This window comes from Anolis carolinensis, chromosome 4, assembly GCF_035594765.1.
Source record: "Anolis carolinensis isolate JA03-04 chromosome 4, rAnoCar3.1.pri, whole genome shotgun sequence".
NCBI classification, from domain to species: domain Eukaryota; kingdom Metazoa; phylum Chordata; class Lepidosauria; order Squamata; family Dactyloidae; genus Anolis; species Anolis carolinensis.
In genome coordinates this window covers 3,144,807-3,156,508 of record NC_085844.1, presented here as the reverse complement: position 1 = coordinate 3,156,508, position 11,702 = coordinate 3,144,807, and the positions used below count along the sequence as shown (strand labels likewise).

At 37.8% G+C, this 11,702-nt stretch overlaps 1 protein-coding gene across 3 annotated transcripts in view; it reads left to right on the top strand.

Annotated features, from left to right (window-relative positions):
* Window positions 1-4,186: 4,186 nt before the first annotated feature.
* The window catches only part of LOC103281575 (probable flap endonuclease 1 homolog), a 29,677-nt gene continuing 22,161 nt past the window's right edge, over window positions 4,187-11,702 (top strand). The window contains exons 1-2 of one of the 3 annotated variants that reach the window (XM_062979884.1): window positions 4,187-4,369; window positions 9,345-9,430. In XM_062979884.1, the coding sequence (XP_062835954.1) occupies window positions 4,211-4,369; window positions 9,345-9,430 (245 nt within the window). In that variant the 5' untranslated portion in view covers window positions 4,187-4,210. Of the gene's footprint in view, window positions 4,370-9,339; window positions 9,431-11,702 lie in introns of all 3 variants that reach the window. The other 2 variants (XM_062979885.1, XM_062979886.1) reach the window with 2 other exon arrangements.

Here is an 11,702-nt window from a genome sequence, read left to right as displayed (position 1 = left end):
GGAAAAGCAAATGAGCATGCGCACTGAGGGAAAAGAGAGTGGCTTTCTAAACGACTCCAGGTTCCCCATTTGGAGTTGTGAGCATGCGCAATGCCACCCTGGCTGTAGAGAAAAGGGGATTCGAGTCGCTTCGTTACACTTCAGGCTCCCAATCGAAACTTTCTAAAGCTAATTTGGAACAGGATGATTGGAAACTTTTCAGAGAGGTGAAAGTGGAGCTAAACTGTATTAAACTTATACACACAAATATATACACACACACAGAGAGACAGCCTTGGGTATCACCTCCAAGACATCCCATTATGCATATGTAAATATTACAAAAGTCAATAATAAATAAATAAAGCATGCAAATCATTGTTTTCATGCATGAACTTAATTGCAATACTGTATATATACAAAATATGATTTCCAGGCTATTTGTCTATAATAAGGTATTTACAGTAGAGCATACAAATGCATTTTTGTGTTAGAATTTGGGTGTATCTCATTATGCATATGCAAATTTTACAAAAGTCAATGATAAATAAATAAAGGATGCAAATCATTGTTTTCATGCACAAAATTAATTGCAATATAATATTAATTCCAGGCTATTTGTCTATAATAAGGTATCTATAGCAGAACATACAAATACATTTTTGTATTAGAATTTGGGTCATTTCATTATGCATATGCAAATATTACAGAAGTCAATAATAAATGAATAAAGGATGCAAATCATTGTTTTCATGCACAAAATTAATTGCACTTCTCTCTCTATATATATACAGTAGAGTCTCACTTATCCAACATAAACGGGCCGGCAGAACGTTGGATAAGCGAATATGTTGGATAATAAGGAGGGATTAAGGAAGAGCCTATTAAACATCAAATTAGGTTATGATTTTACAAATTAAGCACCAAAACATCATGTTTAACAACAAATTTGACAGAAAAAGTAGTTCAATACGCAGTAATGCTATGTAGTAATTACTGTATTTACGAATTTAGCACCAAAATATCATGATGGATTGAAAACATTGACTACAAAAATGCTTTGGATAATCCAGAACGTAGGATAAGTGAGTCTTGGATAATTGAGACTCTACTGTAATTACTGTATTTACGAATTTAGCACCAAAATATCACGATATATTGAAAACATTGACTAAAAAAATGCGTTGGATAATCCAGAACCTTGGATAAGCGAGTCTTGGATAAGTGAGACTCTACTGTAATTACTGTATTTACGAATTTAGCACCAAAATATCACAATGTATTGAAAACATTGACTACAAAAATGCGTTGGATAATCCAGAACCTTGGATAAGCGAGACTCTACTGTATTCCAAAATGCAAAGCATTCGGATAAATCCAAAGCTTTTGGGATCTAACGGAGGTTCACTCATCTTGTATGCAAATCATGGCTTTCCTGCACAAAATTAATCGCAATATTGCAATCAATCATATATTTTTAATACTTTTTATTAAGATTTCTTTTATAATACAATAATAATACAATAGTAATAAAGACGAAAAAAAGGAAAGAAAAGAAGAAAGGAAAAAAAGAGAGAAAAAGAAGGGTTAATCTATAGATATTAACCCTTCTTTTTCTCTCTTTTTTTCCTTTCTTCTTTTCTTTTCTTTTCTCCTCTTTATTACTATTGTATTATTATTGTATTATACATAGAGCAGATTTAATACTGCAAGTTGGAGCATCTATTTTACTATGTGTGCTTGTTCAGGAAAAAAATTAATTAACATTTTTTTTATTATTGTTATAATTGCTTAATTGCAGTAAATAGAATATATATATATATATATATATATATATATATATATATATATATATATATATATATAGCGCGTAGGCGAAAAGGAAATGGAGATATAAACATAGGTTAAAATTATCAGGATAGAGAAACGATGTTACATAGAAAGATGATTGGTTATTTTTCTTTCCTATTCATGTTCTTTTCTCTCTTTCTTCTTTCTTCCCCTTTGTTTTTGTACATAATTTTGTTTTTACGAATAGTTCTTATCATATCAATATTTTTTTATTCTTTGACATGAGATATTCATTTACTTGTTTCCAGTTGGTTTCCTTTATTTTCATTCCTTTATTCTTAGTCATGAGAAAGGTAAGCCTATCTACGTATATTTCTAATTTCTAAGATTTTTGTAATCCAGGTTTCTTCATCAGGTATATCTTGATTTTTCCATAACTTAGCATAACGCAATCAATCATATATTATATGTCTCTTTAATATGACTTCTGGGCTCTCTGCATGGAATAAGGGATCCACAGATCATGACACAAAGGCACTTTGCATCGGGTGCTATCTCCAGGACATCTCATTATGCATATGCAAATTATATTACAAAACCCTGTGATAAATAAAGAAATAAAATTCGACCTAAGGGATTGTATGGCAAATCCTTGTTTTTATGCACAAAGTGAATGCTTTGCATTTTGGAATACAGTAGAGTCTCACTTATCCAACACTCACTTATCCAACATTCTGGATTATCCAACACATTTTTGTAGTCAATGTTTTCAATATATCGTGATATTTTGGTGCTAAATTCATAAATACATTAATTACAACATAACATCACTGCGCATTGAACTACTTTTTCTGTCCAATTTGTTGTATAACATGATGTTTTGGTGCTTAATTTTTAAAATCATAACCTAATTGGATGTTTAATAGGCTTTTCCTTAATCCCTCCTAATTATCCAAGATATTCGCTTATTCAACGTTCTGCCGGCCCATTTATGTTGGATAAGTGAGACTCTACTGTAATAATATATTATATGTCTATTTAATATAATTTGTAAAATCATAACCTAATTTGATGCTTAATAGGCTTTTCCTTAATCCCTCCTTATTATCCAACATATTCGCTTATCCAACGTTCTGCCGGCCCGTTTATGTTGGATAAGTGAGACTCTACTGTAATAATATATTATATGTCTATTTAATATAATTTGTAAAATCATAACCTAATTTGATGTTTAATAAGCTTTTCCTTAATCCCTCCTTATTATCCAACATATTCGCTTATCCAACATTCTGCCGGCCCGTTTATGTTGGATAAGTGAGACTCTACTGTAATAATATATTATATGTCTATTTAATATAATTTGTAAAATCATAACCTAATTTGATGCTTAATAGGCTTTTCCTTAATCCCTCCTTATTATCCAACATATTCGCTTATCCAACGTTCTGCCGGCCCGTTTATGTTGGATAAGTGAGACTCTACTGTAATAATATATTATATGTCTATTTAATATAATTTGTAAAATCATAACCTAATTTGATGTTTAATAAGCTTTCCCTTAATCCCTCCTTATTATCCAACATATTTGCTTATCCAACATTCTGCCGGCCTGTTTATGTTGGATAAGTGAGACTCTACTGTAATAATATATTATATGTCTATTTAATATAATTTGTAAAATCATAACCTAATTTGATGTTTAATAGGCTTTTCCTTAATCCCTCCTTATTATCCAACATATTCGCTTATCCAACATTCTGCCGGCCCGTTTATGTTGGATAAGTGAGACTCTACTGTAATAATATATTATATGTCTATTTAATATGACTTCTGGGCTCTCTGCATGGAATAAGCTATCTACAAATCATACACACACATTTTGCATTGGGTGCTATCTGCAGGACATCTCATTATGCATATGCAAATATTACAAAACCCTATGATAAATAAATATACTAAGGAATGTAATGTATCTGCAAATCATACACACACATTTTGCATCGGGTGCTATCTGCAGGACATCTCATTATGCATATGCAAATATTACAAAACCCTATGATAAATAAATATAATAAGGAATGTAATGTATCTGCAAATCACACACACACATTTTGCATTGGGTGCTATCTGCAGGACATCTCATTATGCATATGCAAATATTACAAAACCCTATGATAAATAAATATAATAAGGAATGTAATGTATCTGCAAATCATACACACACATTTTGCATTGGGTGCTATCTGCAGGACATCTCATTATGCATATGCAAAATATATTGCAAAACCCTGTGATAAATAAATAAATAAAATCCGAGCTAAGGGATTGTATGGCTAATCCTTGTTTTCATGCTTTGCATTTTGGGATATTGGCTTCTGCATAAGGAGGAAGTGAGAAAGGAGCTCTCTGCACATGCTCAGAGGCACTCTTGTACAGAGCAATGGAAGAGTGGGCGGGGAAAGAGGGCTGGGCCAGGCTCTTCTTCTTCCTCTTTCTCCCAGTCGAAGGGGCCCAGCCATGGGCATCGTCAAACTGGCCGAACTGGTCGAGGAAGCAGCCCCCGAGGCCGTCCGCACTATCCCGCTGGAACGATACCGGGGTAAGTCCCGCCCCTCCCTCTCTTGGTTGCATCCACATTGGGAAATTAATGCGCTTCTAATGCCCGGGCTCAAGGATGCGACCCATAGATCAATGGCTTGGGAAAGCAGAGAAGGCGAAAGTGTTTAAAATTATGTCTAAAATGCATAAGGTTGTAGGTGAACTACAACTCCCATCATGCCAGGTTTATTGGCAAAGTATTCTTGCTTTCATGCTCCTGTTTGCATCCTGTACTTTGGATTTTGCTTTGAAGACCATGTTTCTGTTTTAAGCTTTGTCTTTTAAGGATTTCAGGGTTGTTGTACGTCCTTCGGGCTGTATGACCACGTTCCAGAAGCATTCTCTCCTGACGTTTCGCCCACATCTATGGCAGGCATCCTCAGAGGTTGTGAGGCATGCTTTCTTTATATTATGAATTACAGTAGAGTCTCACTTATCCAACATAAACGGACCAGCGTAATGTTGGATAAGCGAATATGTTGGATAATAAGGAGGCATTGAGGAAAAGCCTATTAAATATCAAATTAGGTTATGATTTTACAAATTATATTAAATAGACATATAATATATTATTACAGTAGAGTCTCACTGATCCAACATAAACGGGCCGGCAGAATGTTGGATAAGCGAATAATAAGGAGGCATTGAGGAAAAGCCTATTAAATATCAAATTAGGTTATGATTTTACAAATGAAGCACCAAAACATCATGTTAGACAACAAATTTGGCAGAAAAAGTAGTTCAATACACAGTAATGCTATGTCGTAATTACTGTATTTATGAATTTAGCACCAAAATACAGTAGAGTCTCGCTTATCCAACATAAACGGGCCGGCAGAACGTTGGATAAGCGAATATGTTGGATAATAAGGAGAGATTAAGGAAAAGCCTATTACACATTAAATTAGGTTGTGATTTTACAAATTAAGCACCAAAACATCACGTTAGACAACAAATTTGGCAGAAAAAGTAGTTCAATACACAGTAATGCTATGTAGTAATTATTGTATTTATGAATTTAGCACCAAAATATCATGATATATTGAAAACATTGACTACAAAAATGCGTTGGATAATCCAGAACGTTGGATAAGCAAGTGTTGGATAAGTGACACTCTACTGTATATACTAATTTTCTCTATATTTAAAATTAAATAATTTTAGTTTGACACATATATCTTTATAGGTAAAGATTTGTTTTATTCTTGATTGATTTATTTTATTGTTATGTTTTTATATTGTCTGCTGCCTGGGCTTGGCCCCATGTAAGCTGCCCCGAGTCCCTTTGGGGAGATGGGGAGGGGTATAAAAATAAAATAATAATACAGTAGAGTCTCACTTATCCAACACTCGCTTATCCAACGTTCTGGATTATCCAACGCGTTTTTGTAGTCAATGCTTTCAATTTATCGTCATATTTTGGTGCTAAATTCATAAATACAGTAATTACTATATAGCATTACTCTGTACTGAACTACTTTTTCTGACAAATTTGTTGTCTAACATGATGTTTTGGTGCTTAATTTGTAAAATCATAACTTAATTTGATGTTTAATAGGGTTATCCTTAATTCCTCATTATCCAACATATTCGCTTATCCAATGTTCTGCCGGCCCATTTATGTTGGATAAGTGAGACTCTACTGTAATTATTATTATTAAAGATAAAGGTTTTCCACTGACATTAAGTCCAGTCGTTTCCGACTCTGGGGGTTAGTGTCCTCATCTCAATTTCTAAGCCAAAGAGCCGGCGTTGTCCATAGACACCTCCAAGGTCATGTGGCCGTGGAGTGCTGTTACCTTCCTGTCACAGCGGTACCTATTAATCTACTCACATTTGCATGTTTTCGAACTGCTAAGTTGGCAGAAGCTGGGGCTAACAGCGGGAGCTCACCCCGCTACCCAGATTTGAACCGCTGACTGTTCGGTCAGCAAGTTCAGCAGCTCAGCGGGTTAGAAGGAACCAAAGTTTAAGAAATAACTTACCCATCCCAAGCAGAGAGGAGATGATGCAAGTTGTCACCGCTGTGGTTTGTGGTTTTTCTAAAGAATCACCTTTTTGGAAAGAGGATGTAAGTTGTTTGTTACCCCGTATAAAAGGCAGCAAAAGCCTTGGATGCAGCGCGGCAATCCTTTGTTTTGCGTGTATTAAAGATACTTGCATATTGCCAGCCTTTTCACAGCTGTGAATAAACATTGGTTTTTTGAGTTTGCGGTTCTTGGTGAGTCCTCTCTCTATCAGCTCTATGCAAAGCTGGCATGTCTCCTGTGTTAATATAACAATATATAATCTATATATATAAAAGGGTAATGGAATCACGGCACCGGACAAAACAACTAAACTAAATGCCCCACAACCTCGAAAATTGACAGCACAACCTCTCATCCACGCCTCTACGTTCATACAACAAAAAGAAAAGAAAAATTAAGTCCTAGCCACAGCAACGCGTGGCCGGGCACAGCTAGTCTATATATATAAAAGGGTAATGGAATCACGGCACCGGACAAAACAACAAAACTACACATCCCAGAAACACTAAACTTGCCAGCACAGCCCATCATCCATGCCTCTACGTTCATACAACAAAAAGAAAAGAAAAATAAAGTCCAAATTAGAGGGAGAGGAATAATTGTTTTTATCCAATTGCTGCCAGTTAGAAGGCTAAGATCCGCCCACTTGGTCTCCTAGCAACCCACTCAGCCCAGGGGACAGGCAGAGTTAGGCCTCTTCCACACTGCGTATAAAATACAGATTATCTGATTTTAACTGGATTACAGTATATGGCAGTGTAGACTCAAGGCTCTTCCACACAGCTATATAACCCATTTATAATCTTATATTATCTGTTTTGAACTGGATTATCTGGATTCCACACTGACATATAATCCACTTCAGTGTGCATTTTATACAGCCTCATATAATCCAGTTCTAAGCAGATAATATAAGATTATAAATATAATATGTAATAATTACTGTGATATAATAATACAGAACAATATAATCTCTAAAATCAGGACAGTAAATAAAGAACAACACTCTGAAAGCATAAGCCACAGCAACGCGTGGCCAGGCAAAGCTAATAATATATAATAATCATATTATTATATGGGGGGGGGGGGCGGGCTGTGGCGTAGCTGGCTAGTAACCAGTTGCAATAAATCACTACTGACCAAGAGGTCATGAGTTCGAAGCCCGGGTCGGGTTAAGCCTCCGACCATGACCATTAATAGCCCCGGCTTGCTGTTGACCTATGCAGCCCCGAAAGACAGTTGCACCTGTCAATTAGGGAAATTTAGGGACGCTTTATGCGGGAGGCTAATTTAACTAATTTACAACACCATAAAACTGCCAGCAAAACACGAGGAAAGGAATGAGGAAGTACAGCCACTAGTGGACAGTGAAGCAACAGCTCCCCCTGTGGCCGGAATTGTGAAGCTGGAAAAATGTTAAAAATGCCTCTGAGCCTGTCTACTGTATGTTGTTTGTCTGTTGGCATTGAATGTTTGCCATATATGTGTTCATTGTAATCTGCCCTGAGTCCCCTTCGGGGTGAGAAGGGCGGAATATAAATACTGTAAATAAATAAATAAATAAGTAAGTAAATATCATGCTATACTAATAATATAACATATTGTATATGCAAAAGAGTGATGGCATCACGGCGACCCACAAAACAACAAAAGTACAGGCCCCCCAACCTCGAAATTTGACAACACAACCCATCACCCACGCCTCAGGGTTGATACAACAAAAAGAAAAGAAAAATAAAGTCCTAATTAGAGGGAGAAGAATAATTTGTATCCAATTGCTGCCAGTTAGAAGGCTAAGCTCCGCCCACTTGGTCTCCTAGCAACCCACTCAGCCCAGGGGACAGGCAGAGTTAGGCCTCACTTTGGCCTCTTCCACACTGCCTATAAAATACAGATTATCTGATTTTAACTGGATTATATGGCAGTGTAGACTCAAGACCCTTCCACACAGCTATATAACCCATTTATAATCTTATATTATCTGTTTTGAACTGGATTATCTGGATTCCACACTGCCATATAATCTACTTCAGTGTGCATTTTATACACCTGTGTAGAAGGGGCCTCATATAATCCAGTTCTAAGCAGATAATAAAAGACTATAAATATAATATGTAATAATTACTGTGATATAATAATACAGAACAATATAATCTCTAAAATCAGGACAGTAAATAAAGAACAACACTCTGAAAGCATAAGCCACAGCAACGCGTGGCCGGGCAAAGCTAGTTATAAATATAATTTGTCAGCTGGAAACCAGCTGACAAAGGACTCTTGTCACACCCTGGACTCTCCACAGATATATTTTTACCTTCCTTGCCTAGTTTATCCATGCCTCACAACCTCTGGGGATGCCTGCCATAGATGTGGGCGAAACGTCAGGAGAGAATGCTTCTGGAACATGGCCACACAGCCCGAAAGACATACAACAACCCTCTTTTGCTTGTGTTGTGAGGCCCAGGTCATCAGCATATATAAAGCTCTTTGTGAGTGGTGGTTGTGGCTGATCGTTGGTGAAGATGTTAAACAAGGTCGGTGCAAGAACGCTGCCTTGGGGTAAGCCATTCTTTTGCCTCCTCCGTCTACTTTTCCTGCTCTGAAACTCCACATAGAAGCTGCGGTTTTCTAGGAGGGTCTGGACAGTTTTTGTAAAGTCAAAGTCCCGGGTGATATGGTAGACTTTATGCAGCATTTTTCTATGTTGCACCGTGTCATAGGCTGCCGTAAGGTCCGCAAAAACTGTTCCTGTGATGCAGCCTTTCTCGTAGCCTTCCTTCCGGGTAAGGGATGCTCAATCTGTATTGTTTAATAGGTATTGTTTTTAAATATGCTGTAAACAGTTTTGAGTCTCGTTATTGGTAGTCGGAGGGGTTATTTCATTAATAATAATGAAAATAATGATGATGATAATAATAATAATTCTACTTGCTTGGCCCAGACCAGGTGGTGGCCTTGGATGCCTCGGTGGCCATTTCCCAATTCCGCACCGCAATGCCACCGATAATCAACCGCCACGGTCAAAATATCAGGTGAGTAATGGCCAGGATCAGGGAAGTTACTTTTTCTGTGTTTTTGTGTGCTTCTGGGGTAACTTGGATCCTGAAAAGTGGGTTACCTTATTCTGAAGCACAGTCTTATTGGTTGATGTTAATGGGGAGAGTTGCTTAGCAACTGGAGACGGGCGGAGCCAAAGTGACAGTTGGAGCTATGCAGCCAGAGAATTATTCGTTGAGTTAGGGAGTTATTTTGGAAGGTCTTTGGAGTTTTGAAGATAGAGATAGTCCTGGGAACTGTGTTTTTCAAAAGAAGCGTCTTTGAGGAATATAGTTAAAAGCCTCCAGGTGTCACGCCCTGGCCGCAGAGCACTAGAACCAACACACGGAGGCCAATAACAGTCTAATATCTTTATTAAGGAAATGAGTAATTAGAATAAAAACAGATAGGAAATAAAGTTCATCAATAGACCTTTCAGGAAAGGTCAGTTTTAGTCCAGAAATATATTGTCCAGTATATAGTATTAGAGTTCAAAGTTATAATCCAAAACCGAAACATACTCAACTTCCAAGCAGTTTGAGTGGGGAAAACGTCCAAGATTTTACTAAAGTTCAAAGTAAGTCCAAGGCAGGAAACTGGAGACAAGACAGGATACTTGGCACAAGATACAAGGCTGGGAACACGATGAGACGGGTCAAGAACACGACAAGGCAAGGCACGATGGAACTGGAGTTAGCGGACTCAAAACGCAGTCCACACTTGGCTGGAACCGAAGTTAATCCTTGAGCTGACTTGTTGACTCCGCGCGGGCTAGCCCGTGCGGGAAGCTTTTAAGGAATTTCAAATCTTTGCAAACAGGTGTCCAGAGCTTCTTTTCCCAAGGGAAAAGAACTGAAACACATCCTCATCCAGATGCGTTCCTCCCTGAAAGCTCTCAGGAGAAATGAGCTAATTAGCACTCTGTCTGGCTGCTAATCTCGCGCTTTTCCTTGTTTGCGCTTTCTGTGAGCGACTTGTTTAAAAAAACTCCCTTCTCACGAAAGGGGGAGAAGCGCTGGGGATAGCCTGTTCAAGGTCCGTTTTAATGAGTTCTTGGCAAGAATTGTCAACAAAAGGCATCTGGAATGAAACAGTCTCTTGCTGAGACGGCAGAAATCCCACGTCTTCATCATCATGATCCATGATGGCGCTAGGGTCAGGACTCAGAGGCCCATGGGGCATCACACCAGGGAAGAAAGGCTGAGAACTATATTGAGACTCTATAGTTTAGAGTGCTGGTGTTAAATCCTTTCTGTTGAGAAATGGATTTAAAGGTTTACATTGTCCTGTTTGTATTTACTGTGTAAAGAAACGTACTTCCACAGAATTCAAGATATAAAACCATCCTTTGTAAGAGAAAAGCCTAACTTGTTATTGAAACCACTACACATTTTTACTGTTTAAGAACAAATAAACTACAACTTGTTTTTCCTCGCATAAAATGTCTCTTGTGACTCTCTAAATATCCTAACACAGAAAAGGCTCCTGAATATAACATCGGTGACAGTGTTCATAGTGGTAATGAGTTCGAATCCTCCATATTTTTGGTGGCAGCTGAAAGCAATCCTCTGCAAGGATCAATGCTAATGGACGCCTGGGAGTTGTAGCTTGATGATGCACCAGCACTCTTGTACAGAGAAGACCTTGGGAAAACTACAACTCCCAGGTTCACATAGCGTTGAGCTATGTCAGTTAAAGGCTTTCATGGCTGGGATCACAGGGTTGTTGTATGGCTGTGTGGCCATGTTCCAGAAGTATTCTCTCCTGACGTTTCGCCCACATCTATGGCAGGCATCCTCAGAGGTTGTGAGGCATGGAGAAACTAAGCAAGGAAGGTTTATATATATCTGTGGAGAGTCCAGGGTGTGGCAAGAGTCCTTTGTCAGTTGGAAGCCAGTGCTAATGTTTCAGTTAATCACCCTAATTAGCATTGGAAAGATTGGTCCCTTGCCTGGGGGGCATCCTTTGTTCAGTCATTAGCCGTCCTTGGGGCTCCTCTGCCCTCAGAGTGTTGCTTCTTATTTACTGTTCTGATTTTTGAGTTTTTTTTAATACTGGTAGCCAGATTTTGTTCATTTTCATGGTTTTCTCCTTTCTGTTGAAGTTGTCCACATGCTTGTGGATTTCAATGGCTTCTCTGTGTCGTCTGACATGATAGTTGTTGGAGTGGTCCAGCATTTCTGCGTTCTCAAATAATATTCTGCATCCAGGCTGGTTCATCAAGTGCTCTGCTCTGGCTGATTTCTCTGGTTGAATTAGTCTGCAGTG